General features: G+C 40.4%; 1 protein-coding gene across 1 annotated transcript in view; it reads right to left on the bottom strand.

Annotated features, from left to right (window-relative positions):
* Window positions 1-20,218, bottom strand: part of Syne2 (spectrin repeat containing, nuclear envelope 2) — a 282,755-nt gene that overhangs the window by 113,819 nt on the left and 148,718 nt on the right. Inside the window, exons 46-55 of the mRNA XM_013013810.1 lie at window positions 19,276-19,598; window positions 17,377-17,521; window positions 15,619-15,837; window positions 11,819-12,084; window positions 8,883-9,051; window positions 6,714-6,869; window positions 3,807-3,947; window positions 2,975-3,157; window positions 1,864-2,001; window positions 132-317 (exon numbers count right to left, since the gene is read on the bottom strand). Coding sequence (XP_012869264.1) covers window positions 132-317; window positions 1,864-2,001; window positions 2,975-3,157; window positions 3,807-3,947; window positions 6,714-6,869; window positions 8,883-9,051; window positions 11,819-12,084; window positions 15,619-15,837; window positions 17,377-17,521; window positions 19,276-19,598 — 1,926 coding nt within the window. The remainder of the gene's footprint in view (window positions 1-131; window positions 318-1,863; window positions 2,002-2,974; window positions 3,158-3,806; window positions 3,948-6,713; window positions 6,870-8,882; window positions 9,052-11,818; window positions 12,085-15,618; window positions 15,838-17,376; window positions 17,522-19,275; window positions 19,599-20,218) is intronic.

Raw genomic sequence — 20,218 nt, forward strand, 5'->3', positions numbered from 1 at the left:
GCCATCATTTGCCTATTCTATTTTTTTCATTTTGATAAATATTATTTTCTATGATCAGAGGCACAAAGTCACTGCATCTTTGAGTTCCTCCCCATTTGTCTATCATTCACATCTTTGTGGTACAAACTTACATCTGCCATTCGCTGAACATGTGGAAGGCTTTCCATTATCTGCTGTTGTAAAACTGCTACCTGAGAGCTTAACTCTTGTACGGAATGTATTAAGTCATCTGTTTCAAAAATGACTGACAAGTCTTCTAGATCCATGAGAATTGAATGTAAGCAATTGTGCTTCTGTTCTGAATCTTCCAAAGCCATCTAGATAAGAGAAATATGGAAGAGAAAGAAAATGAAACACTGCGCCCTATCACTGCAAAACAAAACCAAGATAATGAAACAAACTGACTAAAATTTAACTCAGAACAGATTTATATTTGTTCACATTTCTGCTCAAGCAGAACTTTAAAATCTCTAACATTAACAAGATTATTTAAAATTGTGTATTAATAGTCCTAGTGGAAGTCAAAGAAAACTCAAACTTAAATCCAATGCTTTTTGCTAACAGCAACTTTTACAATAGCATCAAGAATGTAAAATGCGGTACAATTAATTTTATAATAAATGCAAGACCTATATACTGAGAACTATAAAGCATTGCTGAATGAAGCAAAAGAAGACCAAAATTCCAACAGACCTCTAAATAAATAGAAGTTGATTCTAAGAACTACAGGAAAACACAAAGAATAAAGTTAACCAAATTTGAGTAAGAAGTTATAAAAGTCATGCCATTATTATGACAATCATCCAACTGTCATAAAGGCAAAAGATTAGCCACACGGATCAACAGACAGGAGAGAAAACCAGAAACTGACCTACATATATGAATCTAATGAATTTTCAACATGGTGTTAATATGACAGTTGTTTTAATAAATGGTGGTGGGACAACTGGGAAAAAACGAAATCTCCATCCTGACTCACACCATATACAACTAACATGAAATGGATCACATACCTAAGAAGTAATACTACCAAATTTCTAGAAAATAGCAGAAAAATATCTTTGTGGGTCTTGAGTTGGGTAAAAATGTCTTACAGCATAAAAGGATAACACAGAAAGGATAAATATTGATGGACTAGATTTCATGCAAGTCAGTAACATCTGCTTTCTGAAAGACACTGATAAAGCTAAGCCACAGACGGTGAAAAAAAACTGTAAATCATGGAGACAGTCATGTAGTTTTTAGAATGTTTTACAAATAACTTACAAATCTAAATTTTTCCTTCCCCCACCCCATAATGGCTGCAGGTTGCTTGCAGCCAATATGGCTTCTTCTTCAAGCCAGTAGCAGAGACTCTCTCTTCTCTACTATGAGGGGCTCATCATCAAATACTCGTGATTGATCACATAGTCACAGGATGACCTTGGCCATGTTCCATAACTTCACTGATGACCTGACTACCCCATCAGATTCACATTCCTACTGGTTTTTAAAGGAGAGGATGATCAAAGAATAACTGTGCAGGGGGTGGGGGAGGGGGAGGCTTGTTAGAATTCTATCAGTCAAATCCATCAACGCCAGCCAGTACAACATTCTCACTTCACAGATGGGGGAAACTGAGGCCCATGGAAGACACACACAAAATTATCTAAAAAGTCATGACAAGAAACATACAGAACTCTATTCTGGTCTCCAAAATCCTTGACTAAAGCCTGCACCTAGCCTGTGTTTCCTTCCATCTCTTGGTATGAGTAGCCAGCCTAAGGTTGTTTTTCAGAGGAGGAAAAAGCCCATGGTGCTAGTGAGAGAATCCCTTGACCATTATGGAGGTCTCTCATTCACAGAAAACCTCAGAGAGCTTACCTGGAGGGTACTGGCATGGTGACTCAGGGTCTTTGAAGACTCGCAGGGGGCAGGATTGGCCAACAAATGACTAGTATTTTCTATCCAAGCCTCTGTGCTCTTCAAAAGATCACTATATTCCTCCATCTTAATCGTGGCCTGGGAGAGAAATGCAGTACAAACTCAGATGGATTCTGGTTACAGGAGGTGAATGACTCCTGAATGAAGAAGCTAGCAGCTGTCGGTGATATGCCACGCCTTGAAGATCTCGTCCCCATGGCTGACAACACTAGCACTTTGGTTCCAGGCTAACATGCTTCCACAATCCTGATCATGGGGGAAATGTATTAAGTTCTATGGGCCTCAACTAGTCTAGTTCACATTAACTTCTCTCTGGTAACGGCCTGTAGTTCTTCCTGCTCAGGACTTTGCCCTGTGATAGCCCACTTCCTTTAAGACTGGGATCCTATCCTTGATAGATGATACTCAGAACTCACCATATCACACCAGCATTATTTAGAATGGAGTAGAGGGATTTTGTTCCCAAAGGGCAGCCTTTCCCAAGGCTCACTCCCTGCCTAGATTGCCCATGAATACCTATCTCTGCTCTTCATGTACCTAGTAAATCTCAGCACTTGCCTGGCCTCCAGCAGTGCTCTGACTTTTGGCTTCTTGGTTCTGCTTATCCAATCTGACCTGTATCTCTACTGGAATTCTGTTTTCCTCAGTGCCCATGTGAGCTTACCACACAGCATGAACTTCAGCAAAGGTAGCTGGTAATTCAAAGAGAACTGGATGACTCTGAATTGTGTGTGTGTGTGTGTGTGTGTGTGTGTGTGTGTTTCTTTTTGTCTCAGTCCTGGGGCTTGACTCAGGGCCTGGGTACACCCCTGAGATCTTCACCTCAAGGCTAATGCTCTACTACTTTGAGCCACAGCTTTACTTCTAGTTTTCTGGTAGTTAGTTGAAAATAAGAGTCTCACAGACTTTCCTGCCTGGGCTGGCTTTGAACTGGAATCCTCAGATCTCAGCCTCCTGAGTAGCTAGGATTACAGGCGTAACCCACCAGCACCCAGCTTTGTTTGTTTTTGGTTTCAACCTATCTCTGAACTATCAGCTATTGCAGTCTCACCTTATTTAACTGAGAGGTTCTGGTTTCTGCTCTTTGTGATACTTGCTGATACTGCTGGAAAGGAATCATCAAGTTATCCATCCATTCTTGAGCTTGACCCGGGTCCTGTTCAACAATGTCCTGAACTTCAGAATCCAGCTCATTTAGCTTGGCATGCCAGAGATCCAGCTCATCCCACATTTTCTGGAGAAGGAAATTGTAAGTTGATTTAAGTGAAGATGCCATGGTAGATGACGTAATGACCTTGTTCTTACAAAGTATTTGCATGAGGAAAAGCTACTTAAATAATATCACAGGCATACTTGTTGAATTTATATGCTGTAACTATTTGTAATCTAAACCAAAAACCACTTTTTCTGAGTTCTTCTACCTGTAACAGGCAGAATCTGTTTCAGGAAAATTAGCTGCAAGGGAACAGAAAGACCAGGACATTTTCTAGAGATTAATCACAACAAGTAAGGCCAATACTGTCCTAATTTCACAAAAAGTAATGAGATAAACATTTGGTTTTAAAGTAGGCTATTGAAAACTCTTCCCAATATAAGATCCTTACTGTCCTTTCTGTGGAAACCCTACTTCAGAGACTCTGAGGAGTCAAGCATGTGCCTACCCTGCAAAACTTTGAGACTCATTCTCCAATGTAAACCCTTCTCTCTACAGGCCCTGTGGGTGACTTCTCATCACCAACACTACAGATGTGGCTTAGGGTCTCAGAGATGCAAGTGAGTCTAAAGACCTCACCTTGGGATGATCAATTGAGGGTGGAATGGTGTGTGTGTGTGCAGTAGATCAGAGACTGCAGTTGCTGAGCTGAGTGACAGGAAGGCATTACCTTTTGGATTTCTTGAGCCATCTCCATGTTTTTGCTTTTCTGCTGCAGCAACTTTTCAACAAGCTGGAGCCCATGATTAATGTCCTCTATTTTCCTGCTCATTATGTAGGATGGTGAGCTCTTCAAGACTTCACTGCTGATCTGTTACATGAGAAAAGTCATGCTGGGCTTACCAAGGATTTCTGTTCTCCATCCCCAGGATCAAACAACAAAACCAGTACTTGCAAAAACTTGGAAGGTCTGAAGAAAATAATTCCACATCATACCAGCAAATGCATTCATGACAGGGTAGATCACTAGCTATGGAATGGCAATGTGTTTACCTGATCTTTTAAATGCCATCTATACATTAATTAATTTTAAGAAAATACAATTCATACTGGGTGCTGATGGTTCATTCCTGTAATCCTCATTACTCAGGTAACTGAGATCTGAGGACTGAGGTTCAAAGCCAGCCAGGGCAGGAAAGCCTGTCAGATTCACTGCCAATTAATGGCCAGAAACAGCTGAAAGTAGAGGTCGGGCTTAGCTGGTAGAGTGCTATCCTTGAACAAAAGAGCTCTACCACTTAAGCCACAGCACCACTTCTGGTTTTTTTCTAGTGGTTTATCGAAGATAAGAGTCTCATGGAGCTGGGCGCTGGTGGCTCACGCCTGTAATCCTAGCTACTCAGGAGGCTGAGATCTGAGGATCGCAGTTCAAAGCCAGCCCGGGCAGGAAAGACTGTGAGACTCCTATCTCCAATAAACCACTAGAAAACCGGAAGTGGCGCTGTAGCTCAAGTGGTAGAGCGCTCGCCTTGAGCTGAAGAGCTGAGGGACAGCACCCAGGCCCAGAGTTCAAGCCCCACAACCGACCAAAAAAAAAAAAAGAGTCTCATGGACTTTCCTGCTCGGGCTGGCTTTGAACAATGATCCTCAGATCTCAGGTTCCTGAGTAGCTAGGAATGCAGGTGTGAGCCACTGGTGCCTGGCCTTGTCTGTTTTTAATAAAACCAAACTTATTCTCAAGGCAGTTTAAAAGCAAGATTTCCACCTTAATATTCATCTGCATAAAACAATCTCCTCAAAGTGGAGATTTTCTAAGATGGAGACACTTTAATTTTTCTACATGACTGTTTCTAGTATGTGTTTTCCTTGCAATCAAAAATCTAGCTGCTCATGGTAGCATACCAGCCTTGAGCAAAGAAGAAATCTAGCTGCAGGCAATGTAATTTTTTTTACCTAGGTGATTTCCTTAAGAAAATTACTTGTGCTAGGAAAGACAATAAATGAATGGTGAATGTCTCATGTTCCTAAATGCCTGATTCATTTCTGTTCTTGTTTTCTGAAGCTGTGACGATAAGGCAATGTCCAAGTAGCCAACAAATTACCAACTAATATTATATGCTTCTGCCTAATACTTTAATCTGTACCACATTAATATGACCAATGAGACTAAAACTATCCCATGAAGGCAAGTATACAGATGCAGAAACTGAAACCCAGGCTGAATGGTTGCGGCTAGACTTTCCAAAAAGTCTTCAAATCTCCAGACTCTATCCTAGGCTCTATTCACCACTGGCAGCTAATACGTTTGGAATCAGGTTTTTATTCCACAGAGTATACTATAATCATGATTATTACTTTTAAAACTCTTATTTAATCCTATATTATTTTATTCCTTCTGGCTATGTAACAAATGATCACAAAAGGAAGTTGTCTAATATTTTTGGAAAGCATTCTCCTGGAAGAAACATACTATTTAGATACATGGCGAACATGACATGATACAGGAAATAAGGAACTCGGAATCATTCACAAGTTAACAAAGCTTCAATTTTTTTTTGTTTGGTTTTTGCCAGTACTAAGGCTTGAAACTCAAGGTCACCTACTCTCTCTTGGCTATTTCTGTTCAAGGCTAGAGCTCAACCATTTAAGCTATACCTCCATTTTGGCTTTTTGCTAGTTAGTTAGAAGTAAAAGTCTTATGGGCTTTTTTGCCTATGCTTGCTTTGAATTTCAGTGTTCTGAGTACCTAGGCTTGTAGGCATGAGCCACAGCACCCTGCTCAATCTTGAATTTCAAAGACTGATTTTTATTTTATTAACTTACTTTGTAGGGATTTTTACATAAAATACTCATGAGAATAACCTTTCATTTCTCTAAAAAAATTTCTCTATCTCTTAAAATAAAACCAATAGTAGATAATCGTCATGAAAGTATCTAACAGGTAATCTTGTACATTAAACCAAAACGATTTTTTATAAACAGGTATTAGGAAGTTATATACTTTTTACTGGAGTTCCATTTTTCCTTAGAAAACCTGTCCATGTTGCTAAGCTACTATGTCTCTGGTCCTATAATACCTTCCACCATATCACTGAAACGTTCACACAGAAACATTTGTCTATGTGTGCTTATAAACGTTTTAGTAACACCATCATCAGACAGGTACTATATGCTAAGTACTATTCCGAATGTGCTATTTGTTAAACACTATTCCCAATGAGTTGTAAATTTTTTTATTCTTACTGCCCTTGGATGTCATTTCAAAAAGTTTTGGGGGGAATACATTTTTAAGTCCAAGTATTATTAACTTCTCAAGCTTTTAAGAAATTGTATAGTAAATGACAATAAGACAACAATAAGCCAAGTAAAATACACAAACTACTGTCAAACACCAAAGAAAAACTAAGCACCTCCACCAAAAAAAACTACTGATCTAATATTCTGTTATCGAGACTCCTTATTTCAAGCATCTTCCCCTCCGTATTCAATACACAAACTGTTCATTTTAACCAAATTTGATCACAACCAGCTGGAGCTGAAATCAGGGTAGTTGAAAATTTGACATAAAAGCGTATTTTTCTCCTGTGTAATCATCTGGCCCGATCAGCACTAACCTGCGTTCATACATTAGTATTACCTTCTCATCCAGGTCTTCGAGAGCTTTCCTGCATTCCTCCACTTGGGAATCCATCTCTGCAGGGACTATGGTGTACATTTCAGAATACTTGATTCGCAGCTTTTCCATAATGTTCTCCAAAGATAGCTTCCCTCTCTTAAGAATGCTCTGAAGCTCCTAAAAAAATATCCAAAGACTTTCAACGCTCCTAGTACTGGAGGTAAGGAGGGGAAGTGTTGCTCTAAAAAGCCAGAGCAGCTTTCCAGCCTCAAGATTTAAGTGAGCAAACTTTGAATGACACAAGCTGAGAGAGCTCAGCCTGGTCAGATGATGCCTCCTAATTTGTAAGAATTAAAACTTGATATCTCTTCATAGTGTCAGATCATTGTGGCAAAAAGATATTACAACATCACCTGCTTCTAAAGTGCCTCTAGTATTTAACTGGATCTCACTTGCAGTCCTGATCTAAAAGGCTACAAGTAGCAAAAGTTTCAAAGAAGTTCTTTTGGTGTTGTTATTAATTGTTGCGATTTTTACTTCCTACATTATCATCACAATGAGTCAAGGCTACTAAAGCCCCCAGCTTGAAGGAAAAGTGTCTGTTTCATGTAATTAGACAGCTCAGCAGAGCCCCAATTCTTTCTAAAAGGGAGGGTTCCAGTTCCACCCAAAGAATGCCTGCTAGAGGAGATAAAAGAAACCAGAACAAATAGTCCATTGGTTGTGGCCTAGAAACAAAATCCAATCTCTGTTCTCCTGCAGTAATTACAAAGGAGAAACTCATTTGTTTAGGACTTTCCCAAAGATCAAGTGGAAAAATACTTTTTGACTTCACTCTGGCTTTTGGGTTGTTTAGTTTTTACAATTACTGCTGAGTACCACTGTTTTTGCTGTGAGGCAGTGAATCAGAGCCCTGAAGGACGGTTCTAATTTAACCAGACTTGTTCATTCTCAGCAGTGGGGGGGGGGGGGGGGGGGGGGAGGGAGAAAGACAGGAAGGGATGTGAAGGGTAAACAAAGGGGGGGGGGGGGGTGTTAAAGAGTAGTGACATCTGGACACAGGTGGGCTGGAGGTCTGGGTATCTGAGCTACAGAGACATCTGTCCCATAAAGAATGGTTCCAGGAGTGCAGAGAGTAAGTTCCCTAGTTCCCTTCCTCGCCCCCCCCTTTCCCCCCCTCTTTTTCTGCTGATCCTGAGACTTGAACTCAAGAGTCTAGATTCTGTCCCTGAGCTTTTGTGCTCAAGGCTAATAGTCTACCACTTGAGTCACAGCTCCACTTGGACCTTTTTTTTTTTTTTTTTTGTAGTTAACTGGAAATTAGTCTCATAGATTTTCTTGTCCAGGCTGGCTTCACACCATGATCCTCCTATCTCAGCCTCCTAAGTAGACAGGATTATAAGTGTGAGCCACCAGCACACAGCTATTTTTTTTTTCTTTAGGCAATACTGGGGTTTGAACTCAAGGCCTCATGCTTGCTAAGCAGATGCTTTACCAATTAAACTCCTTTGCTCCATCCCTCCCTTCCCCCTCACCACTCTCTTTTAGCACTTGGAACTACTCACAGAACCTCCCACTTTCTAGACAGGTGCTCTACCACTTGAGCCAAGCCTCAGCCTTTTTTGCTTTGTTTTTTTCCAGATAGGGTCTCTCTTGATTTTTGCCCTTGTCAGCCCGGGACCTGGATCCCTGACCCATGCTTCCTGAGCAGGCTGGGATTACAGTCATGGATCACACGCCCAAATTCCCTTTTTAAGCATTAATGCCCACAAGTTCTGGTTTATAATGGCTTGTCACTTGAATAAACTTCTGAAAGCCCCATTTGGCTGTCACTACTGGATGGCAGTAAGAGGTCATTCTGAAGACAGGAGTTCCCCTGAGTTCTCTGACTTGGACAGAGGCACAGCATCACGTACTTTCTAGGAAAGGAGTGAGGAGTGGTGTCTCCCATGCTATCCAAGAGTGGTGCGAGGCCCCTACCCACCAAACATGCTCAAAGATGGTCTCCTCTCTGCCCTCAACTGTTCTCTGCTCTCCACCCACCCTCTTCTTCTCCCCTATCTCTCCCCACACCATCCAGAGGGCCTCTGCCTTGCCTTTCTCTTCTTCGTCTCCCTCTGCCCCCAAATACTTTAAATATGAGGCAGGGTACCAGTGTCAGCCACATTCACGCATTCTGTCCTCACTCACCTCTACTTGTTCTGGCCTTTCTGGATGGTCTACGGGTGCCATGTTTTGGAAAGAAGCTGTAGTCTGTTGAAATAAACTCTTCAAAGCAATTATTTCCCTTGCGAAGGACTGTCTTTCTTGGATTTCAGTCTGTACCATTTCCTTGTTTTGTAGAACTTTCTGTAAAAGTCTAAAATACAGCATCAAAATATAATTGTCTTGGGAGAATGAAGCAAGGGGGGACAGTGTTCAGAAGTGTTGCACTCATAACCTGACTTAGGGAATTGAAATCCCTGAGTACAACTACATAATAATAATAAATAATAATAATAAATTGTCTTGCTCCCCTGTGAATACTCTCATTTGCACAATTATCAAAAGGTCTACAGAGCTCACAAAAAGATGATTTTCCCCTGAGAGAAAAATATTACTTTTTCATGATTTTACATATGACATATTCAATCAGCAGTTCCTATAATTCCATCAAACACTTCTCCAAATTTAAATCCTAAACCCCCTCTTTCACACTTGACATTTGAATCATCATCTCTGTCCTCTAGTTTGTTCCATGTAGTCCTTGATCTCAAATGGAAGAGGTGTGCTTGGAGTCAATGGGAGGCTCTAGCTTTTTTCTCTGCCACTGACCCCATTTGTTATGGATATAACATATCAAACAGTGGTAATGGGAAAGGTGTATAAAAATCTTTCCAAGAACTATTTGCTGTCTGTGATGTAATATAATAAGAAATGCGTATATATGTATATTTCTTATAACACACACACACACACACCCTATGTATGTGTACACACACACACCCTATGTATGTGTACACACACAGAGACATACACACACAGAGTCTCTGCCCTGGTGGCTGAGCCAGAACTCCTAAGGCTCATATAGGAATGGGTGCAAGGAGAATTGCTTTAATGTTATTCTGCTGCCCTGGTTCCTGACATAGAACTCTATGGACCTTTGTCATTTCCTGAATGATAAGATCATCTGTTCTAACAAAGTGGCTCATAGTAGGCTCCTCAAAAGCATCAGAATGAGGACTGGTTGCCAAGGGAGACAGCCAGGTGACTAGACTGGCATTCTACCACTTGAACCATGCCTCTAGCCTCTTATTGTATCTTTTTTTCCCTTATTGTATCTTTTATTAATAAGCCAGTGTATGTGTTTCTGTGAGCCACTCTTGCAAATTAACTGAACCCAGCAGCCATTTGTTGTGAAATATAGGTAACAATTTGCAACCTGGGACTGAGGGTGGCCTGTGGGACTAAGCCCTCAAAATGTAGAAGTTAAGCTATCTCCTGATGGTATCAGAAATGAACTACCAAAATTCCAGCTGGAGAACTACTTGACCTCTACTCTGTGAAATCAGCGAGTTTAGTCAATGTGCTAGAAAAAAACCTAGTTTTTTCTTCAGAGCATTTCTAGCCATAGAACTATTAAGTCTATTGACTCAACCTTTCTACTTCTTATTGTCTTTCTCAATCACTTCATCACATATGGAAATAAGAGATTGGACATAAGAATAAATCTCATAAACAGAACATAATTACACATAAAGGTTTTTTTTACTTTTACTAGTACAAGGGCTTGCACTCAGGCTCTTATGCTCTCAATTGCCCTTTTCTCTCAAAGCTGGAGCTCTACCACTTGAATCATACCTCCACCTTTGGCTTTTTGCTGGTTAATTGGAGATAAAGAGCCTCACAGTTCAGACTTTTCTGCATCGACTAGTTTTGAAACAGAATTCTTAGGCCTCAACCTGAGTAGCTAGGATTTATAGACATAAGCCACATATGACAGAATACTATAGAGATTTTGTTTTTCCAGTCCTGGGGCTTGAACTCAGGGCCTGGGCACTCACTGTCCCTGAGCTTCTTTTGCTCAAGGCTAGTACTCTACCACTTGAGCAACAGTATCACCTCCAGCCTTTTCTGTTTATGTGGTACTGAGGAACAGAACCTGGAGCTTCATGCATGCTAGGCAAGCAGTACCACTGAGCCCATTTTCAGTCCTATAGAGATATTGTTAAATTAATATATAATGGCATAGGAAAAAGACAATATATTCTGATCAAGTGTTCATATCACAAAAAGCAGTCTACTATAATCCCAATTTAGTTAAAATTGTAGTAAAATATGAGAAAAGCATATCAATGATTGTTAAATGGAGATTCAAAGTAGATTTTTATATTAACTTTATACTTTTCCCCATTTTTAAAAATTTCCTATAATTACAAGCAGTCCTAAAATAAATAGGCGTTAATATCTGAAACAAAAAGAAATGACACTTAGGAATACCAAGATGAAAAATGTATACTTGTTTTATTTATAATTATTAATTTTTCTAGCTTTTTTTTTTGTCAGTCATGGGGCTTGAACTCTGGGTCTGGGTACTGTCCCTGCACTCTTCAGCTCAAGGCAAGTGCTCTACCACTTGAGCCACAGCACTACTTCTGGTTTTCTAGTGGTTTAGTGCAGATAAGAGTCTCATGGACTTTCCTGCTTGGGCTGGCTTTGAACTGGGATCCTCAGATCTCAGCCTCTTGAGTAGCTAGGATTACATGCGTGAGCCACCAGCGCCTGGCTTCTTTTTTTGTTTTTTACTCAATTCTGTAGTATTGTTATTATTCTAAGCTTTTTGTGTGTGTGCTAGTCCTGAGGCCTGAACTCAGGGTCTGGGCACTGTCCCTGAGCTCTTTTGTGCTCAAGGCTAGCACTCAAGCCACAGTTCTACTTCTGGCTTTTTAATGGTTAATTGGAGATAAGAGTCTCACAGACTTTCCTATCTGGTCTGGCTTCAAACTGCAGTCCTCAGATCTCAGCCTCCTGAGTAGCTAGGAGCCACAAGTGCCTGGCTCTAAATTTTCTTTTAGTAAATCTGGTAATTTCTAAATTGTGAGTGGAAACTGTCAAATACAATCTCAATACTTCTTCATAAATCTTACCTGTCACACCGTTCTTGCATAGACAAAATCTCTTGAAGGGCTGGGGTAGTTTCCACGGCCTCTGGGCCTTCTGGAACATTCTGGATATTCTTTATGCGCTGAAGAAGTAGGCTCAGTAATAGTTGCTGCTTCTCCACGCTCTCTTCGTACTGACACAGAGAATGCAGCAGCTCAGAAAGCTCCTCAGTGGTGACTGCCTCTTTTATTCTGGAAATTTCTGGGAATTCTTCTGAAAGATTGTCTAAAATAATTGCTTCTCGTTCAATCTAGTTCAATAAATAAATGAAGGAGGGCCGGAGAGGGAGCCAGAGTAGGAGTGTGAGAGAGAAGTGGAAGAGGGAGAGAGAACCAAAATGAGTGAAATACATGCTTATCATTTAGAACCTGAAACTTATCTGTTGGCAGCCATAATTTTTATGTTTGCTCACACTTTAAAGGTTTCAAATGCCAGACACTAGTGTGTTCTCCTGCAGCTGAGAATATTAGCCACCATCATTAGAATCCCACAGCCCCTCCCAGTGACATGTGATTAAATTGAGGTGTGCTGTCATGGTCTGAGGAAAAGGCTATTGGATTATTCACCATGATTTATTCTCCCCTCTGGATTTCTGTTGGAGAAAGCAGCGTTCATAGGACATACACATGAGGTAGTTAGAACGAGTGCTCCCAAACTGCTTCTAGTATTAGAGATGGGGGTGGCCACTCCTGGTTACAGAAAGTTTTCTACAGGTTTCTTTCCCTTCAATTCCAATCCCTGCTTGCTCTGAAACTAAGCCAGGGACATCCTTACCAACCTGAAACCTACCAAAGGGAAAGTAGCTGAATGAGTGTACCAACTGCATAGGCATCAACCACTGTTATCAACCACTGCAGAACCCAGAAATATATAGAATTTAATACAACACAGATCTAGACATTAGGAATTCTACCAGTCTGCTGGGCACTGGTGGCTCACACCTGTAATCCTCGCTACTCAGGAGGCTGAGACCTGAGGATTGCAGTTCGAAGCCAGCCTGGCAACAAAGTCCACGAGACTCATCTCCAGTTAACTACCAGAAAACCAGGAATGGCGCTGTGGCTCAAAAAGAGATCAGGGGCAGCACCCAGGCCCCAAGTTCAAGTCCTGTGACCGACAAAGAAGAAAAAGAAAATTCTACCATCCTGACCAGGTGCTAGCAGCTCATGTCTGTAATCCTAGCTAATCAGGAGGCTGAGGTCTGAGGATCTGGGTTAGAAGACAGGCGAGGCAGAGAAATTCAAACCTGAGAGACTCCTCCAATTAACTAGCTTAAAACAGGAAGTAGAAGTATGGCTCAAGTAGGAGAGTACCAGCCTTGAGAGAAAAATGCTAAGTGAGAGTGCAAGGCCCTGGGTTCAAGTCCCAGTACTGGTACATGAACGTATGTGTGTTCATATGCATGCACACACAGAGTTTATCAGCCTTAAACTCAGAGTAGAGACAGAAAAAAATCTCTCAATCAGGTAATTCTTCTGCCCATCTTCAAATCCTTTGAAGCTCCCCTCAACTCAGTTTAGTCATCCGCATCCCCTGTTTTCTACTGTACATTGAGACTGTCAGGCACCTGGCCATGTGGACATAACCGAGTACCTCTCCAAGTGTCTAAACTTACGATACTGACTGAAATGATGAGCAAGACCCTGGAAGTCCAATTAGATGTGACAGAGGGTGAGAAAGCAAAATCCTATGAAAATTCAGGAGCCAGGGCATTATATTCCCAAAGACCCGACGATATGAGGAATGCCAGAGATTGTCTTCTAAGGCCAAGATCAAGTTGTTTAATGCTTTAACTACCACTAAAAAAAGATAAGAAGTACTGATATGAGCAGAGGAAAAGAAAAGAATCCCAAATGCATTCTGCTTAGTGAAGAGAAACCAGAGACTACAGCCCCCATTTTTTTGTGTGTTAGCCAATTTTTGTCAAATGTTTGTTTGAATGTTTTAAACGAATGGGGTCAGAATTAATAAGATAACGATTGCCAATAGTGATACAGCAATATTGTGATAAGATAAAAAGAATAATAACTTAGAACCTGGATTTGCATTTGAATAATTGTCCTTCATAAACATTTACTACAAACAAGACAGTCTCGGTCCCAGAAGCTTACTGTTCAGTCTCTAAGTGAGACTTTTGTGGCATTAGTTTTAAAAAAATCACTCAATGATCATTTTTCCATCTGCCAAACAGTAATTATATTTACTTAGTAAGTCCAAGGCAAGGAGTCAATGAGATCATGTGTGAACTTGTTTACCACAGTGCAGGGGCTCAGTAAGTGGTACCATTATGGACAGGAGAGAAAGTGGTATTCGCAGCCCCACATAAAGTATAATTTACAAAATTCCTTGAGATTTGGAGATTCAAGAGATTATTCACTGTTCAAGCTCCACTAGCACCCTTGACTCATTTTTAGGAATATCAAGTTCGAAGCATCTCAGTCCCAAAGAATGTGTGCTCTCTCTCCAATTAAGTAATGATGCATTACATTTCCATCTAAGGTAAACTCAGCAGAAACTTTGAAACCAATAGGAGACAAGTTTTCATTTAAAGTTGTGATGTGTAGCTCATATATACCTGGCCCTCTGGAAAGATCAGAGAGTAAGATAATTTCACATGATTTCCCATTTTCTTTCTGAATATATGCGATGCCTAAGTCCTAAGCCATGAATCAAGTGCTGGACATTGCCCAGGCAGTTTTCAGAAAGAACACTGCATCTTATCCTTTTAAGTTCATACTTAACAATTATAGCTAATTCTCATAGCTAACAAATATAGTTAACTTCAAAATTAGTTGGTTATTATGTCCATTACTTAGTTCTAATCTTGAGGGTAATACATACATGAGACAGTTATTTTTAAGAGGGGTTATCATCACAATAAAGATTTTAAGGCTCAAATCCGAAAGTCATCACCTATCTGACACCTACTCTCCAAAGCACTATTATAAAAGAAACTGAATACTGTTTTAAGACTTAAGTGATTTAGCTTTGGCTTAGAATGTATTATGTAATTCTTTTGACATAAAGAAACAATGCATTTGTTAAGCAGATGTTACTCTAAATTTAAAGCTCCATAAACTGAGACCAAATGGCTGGTAGAAGGCAGTTCAGGAAAGAAATGAGCAAGTATTGAACAACTCTCTAGGCCTGGTATTTTTTCACACGTGGTCCCTAGCATGCAACTTTGAGGAAAAATGATGCTGTTCCTACATCTGCAGTTGCAGAAGCAGGAAGTGTGGGAGCTTGGGCTAGGCTAACACTAGAGAAGCTGAGACTCTGGCCCAAGGTCACACAGCTAGGGCTGTGAACACAGGTGAGTCTGACGTAGAACTTAAGAAAGGTCTCCCTGGTCTCCCAAAGGAGCACACATCAGGGTTAGAGCTTTATCACCCAGAATCTTCTGGTTGGTTAGTCTACTCAGATGGATGGAGTAAATTCCATACATGCATACCTATGAATATTAAACATATTTGATTGTCTTGGAAACATTGATCCAGCTGTCTTTGTTTACCTATGAAAATAGCAATAATGAGTTGTTTTTTTTGGGGGGGGGTCCGGTTGTGGGGCCTGAACTCTGGGCCTGGGCACTGTTCCTTAGCTCTTCAGCTCAAGGCTAGTGCTCTACCACTTGAGCCACAGCGCCACTTCCGACTTTTTTCTTTTGCTTATGTGGTTCTGAGGAATTGAACCCAGGGCCTCAGGCATGCAAGGCAAGCGCTCTACCACTGACCCACCTTCCCAGCCCCCAACAACAGGGTTTGAGTGAGGATAATGAAGTACTCACTTCCTTACTGATGAATTTCCACTCCTGCTTCAGTTCTTCACTCCACCTCTCCCATGCCCTGGCAGCTTCCAGCAAACTCAGCCAATCGTCCCACAGAGCTGATGCTCCTCCGAGTACTCGCACAGCACTGCTTTCCGTGCACCTGCACCCCAATTGTCTGACCACCTGCCGAAGTTTCACCAGCTCTTCTTTGGTTCCAATGAGACTTGACACCAAGGCCTTAAGAAAGAAAGGAAGAAAGGAAAGAAAGGGAGAAAAGAATATAACGTCTCTGATCTGGCCCATAATCCCAGCTGCTCAGGAGGCTGAGATCTGTGAACTGTGGTTCTAAGTCAATCAGGGCAGGAAGTTCTGTGAGATTCTTATCTCCAATTAACCACCAAAAAGTGGGGAGCTGTGGCTCAAGTAGTAGAGTGCCAGCCTTGAGTAGAAAAGCTAAGAGACAGCATTCAAGCCCTGAGTTCAAGCCCCAGAACTGGGGAAAAAAATTAAAATAGTAAGAGTGTCTCTGATTTATTCTGGAACTTTAAAAATATATTAAATTTGAGACATTAAATGATTTTCATCCTCTACAAGTATTCCATGATCCATTCCTCATCCATTTGTAAGTCAATTTGAGCCAGATGAGAATTATCTATGCATTAAATTCTTCATGTATTTGGGACTGAAGGGACAAATACTGACCCAGAAACTAAATTTTCTAATAAGACTATATTATCAAATGTAAATATTCTTCAAGTACATTTTGTGACATTTTACTGGGTAGTTCATCTGTACAATATCAACTATATCAACTACCAATACAACATTTAGGATTGTTTTGTTTGCTTAGCTCCTATTTTAATTTCTTGTGGATAGTAAGTACATTTGATTTTGAATGTCTTATCTAAACCCTAATAACATGCCAGGTATGATGATGCATGCCTGTAATCCAAGTACTTGGGCAGCTAAGACAAAAGGATCACAAGTTTGAGGCTAGCATTAGCTACATGAGAAACTCTGTCTCAAAGAATAAATCTATAAGTAAAAAACCAGGATAAATATAATTTAATATTTATTATGAATTTTATTTATATTATTTTATTGCAATACTATGGTCCCACAGATTCAAATAAAAGAAGGAAACAAAACTCAAATTGGTAGGTGGGCTAGGGATGTAGTTAGTGACAGGGTGCTTGCCTATCATGTGTGAGGCCCTCGGTTCAAACTCCAACACTGCAAAAATAAATAAAATTGCTTGCTAACAGGGTACAAGAAGGGATGGAAAAGCTGAGTGCTGGTGGCTCACGCCTGTAATCCTAGCTACTCAGGAAGTTGAGATCTGAGGATCATGGTTCAAAGCCAGCCCAGGCAGGAAACTCCGTGAGACTCATCTCCAATAAGCCACCAGAAAACTGGAAGTGGTACTGTGGCTCAAGTGGTAGAATGCTCGCCTTGAGCTGAAAAGCTGAGAGCACCCAGGCCCAGAGTTCAAGCCCCACGACTGGAAAAAAAAAAAAAAAAAGGGTGGAAAGAAATTCAGAGCTGTGGACACCGCCATTGTCCCTGCAAATGCTGGGGAAGGAAAGGCTTAGACAAGCTACAAGATGCTGTTAGGGGAGTGTGGAGTTGTGAATCCAGAGCTGTGGCTTTGCCACCCACCCTCCCATCAAACCCCTGTGTGGACTAAGTGACTTTCCTGGGTGTTTAAAGACTTCCCACCTCCTCTGCTGCCTCTACTTGCCTGTTGTACAGACTGACAGTCACAGTTACCGTTACCTTGCTCTGTTCCAAAAGAGCTAAGGCTTCCTTGTAAGAGCCGGGCAACAGGGCCACGGACTGCCCCAGAGTGGTCTCCGCCTTCCTGAGGTTAATGTGCAGCTCCTCCTTCATTTTTTGGTAGCATCTGTAATTCTCCAGACACCTGATGAGGCAATTAGTAGAATTTTGTGGGACACCAATAAATGCTGAACTTTCCAGAATCAATTCTCCTTCATTTAACTCTTTCAAAAGGTTATGATTCACTTTCTTTTTATTATTTCTTTTCCCCCTCTGTAAAGCATTTCTACATTGTTGTGGACTATCTCCAAAGAGAACTGTGAATGGCTTCCAGTGTGAATTTGAACAGGCAGACAGAATGGACCTCAAAACACAGAATTAGAAGGGTTTTCCTTTCCTTTTTTTTTTTTAATGAAGTCTCTTTACTAAAGCAAACTGCACGTTTAAGTATTACTAATGAGATATATACATGGATTTACGATGCACATAACTACAAAGGACTGGTCCTTAAAATATAAAATAAATTCCTAAGAAACAATAAGGAAAAGGCTTGAAGAGGTATTTCACAGAAAAGGAAATATGAATGACCAATGAACATCTTACAAAGGATCTTACAAAGGATCAAACTCAGCAGCAGCAACAAGATGCGAACTGAAACTACTTCTCCCTCCATATCCAGTATAGACAAAGATGTGAAACAACTCAAACACTTGCAAGGGGCTAGTAAAAGTGGAAACTGATAAAATTGTTTGGCACTAAAAATTTAAGATTTGCAAACCTCTGGACCTGGGAAGTTACACTCTTATATACTCAAGGGAAGGTCTTCCATGTAAAAATGCTCCTAGGAGCAGTTTATAATACAAACGTCCATCAATAGTGAGGTGCATGAATTTTACTACAGACAAGATGAAGAAACTTCAGAGTCATAATGATGACTTCAAAAAATGGAAGTTTTAAAATGCATGCACTACGTATGGGTCAACTACAAATTGTGAAAACTACTGGGTATGGTAGTATATGTCTATAATCCCAACACTAGGAGGCTGAGGTAGGAGGATCATGAATTCAAGGTCAGCCTTAGCAACATAATAAGACCAAGTTTTAAAAAGAAAAAAAGATCATGAAAACAAGACATAAAAACACATTAAAAAAAGTACAATGAAACTGGTTGCCAATGGTTAAAAGTGAAGCTATGGTTCAAGTGACAAAGCACTAATATTTGAGCAAAAAAAGCTCAGGGGCAGCACCAGGACCCTGAGTTCAAGCCTCCGGACTGGCACCAAAAAAAAAAAAGGCCAAAAAACGATAAATGTAAGATTTAGCATAGTGGTTATTCTGAGTCAAAAGAGAAGAAGGACATAAGAGAATTTAAATGAATCAAGCAAGGCACTAGTAGATCGTGCCTATAATCCTAGCTACTAGAGGGAGGCTGAGACTTGAGAATCAGTTTTGAAGCCAGCCTGGGCAGAAAAGTTCATGAGATAATCATCTCAAATTAACCAGCAAAAAGTTGGAAGTGGAGCTGTTGCTCAAGTGATAGAGCACCAGGCTTAAGTAAAACAGCTAAGAGACAGTGCTCAGGTCCTGAGTTAAAGTCCCAGTACTGGTACTCACACACATACAAAACTGGGTTTATCTTTGAAACTTTGAGTACAAAGATGTTTGTTTTATTATCATTTATACTATATACATACTTCTATAAGTATTAAATTGTAAGTACCCAGTATTAAATAAATTTTAACACAATGCAATATTTAGCATGCTTTTTTCAGTGATTTTTACTTTTTTTCAGTGATTTTTACATATTGTCCAAATTATCTGCTAACAACAGAGAAATCCCTAGAGCGTCTGATCTTAAAGCATAATAAACATGAACAGTTCTTTAGAAATACGACCTACCTTTCCATTTCAGCTTCCTGCATTTCACCTGCCACCTTCAAGGCCGAGCTCTTTGAAACTAGCTCTTGTATAGCTTCCTGGAGCTGCAGTTTGGCCTCTGGGCTGGATACAGTCCCCAGTTTCTCAGCGAGGACTTGGACATGCGCAACTGTGGATTCCAACTCCTTTTGTTTCCTGTGAAGCAGCTCCAGCAAGGCCTCCAGGTCATAGAGGTCTACTCTTGGAGCTGTGATGATGGAATGAAGGGAGGCGATGGTCTCTAGGGCACTGGTGACTGCTTCATTGTAGCGTTCTGTGTTCTCATGTGCAACATCCAAGACATGCTGGTAAACAGGAGATCATATGTTACAACAAAATTGTCAAACTTCAGGATTTTTGTCATTCTTGAATTTTGATCATGTATTCATAGAATCTCTGAGACTTAGAAGAATTGGCTTTTGTACTTTCAGTCTAACAATACTATGCTACTATTTTAAAATGAGAAACATTTTGATTTTCTTTTGTTTTTGTGCCTGTTCTGGGGCACTGTTTTTGAGCTTTTATGTTCAAGGCTAGTGTTCTACTGCTTGAGCCAAAGCTCCACTTCAGGGGTTTTTTTTGGTAGTTTATTGGAAATAAGAGTCTCACAGAATTTCCTGCGCAGGCTGCCTTTGAACTCTAATCTTCAGATCTCAGCTCCTGAGTATCTAGGATTACAGGCATGAGTCACCAGTGTCCAGCTCAGTTAGATTTTGTTTTTATAAAGAAAAGTTATGTCTGTATTTTCTAAGAAGTCAAATTTAAATTGAAAATGACATCCCATAAGTCATAGATTATCAATGTCTTTCTGCTCTACAATTCTTATACTAAACTATGAATTAATGAAAACAATGGTGATCAAGATGCATTGTATTCCTAAACTGGTACGTTCATGTGTTGAATGGTAATACCTTTGTTGTAACTA

Source organism: Dipodomys ordii, unplaced genomic scaffold (genome assembly GCF_000151885.1).
Source record: "Dipodomys ordii isolate 6190 unplaced genomic scaffold, Dord_2.0 Scaffold2, whole genome shotgun sequence".
NCBI lineage: Eukaryota > Metazoa > Chordata > Mammalia > Rodentia > Heteromyidae > Dipodomys > Dipodomys ordii.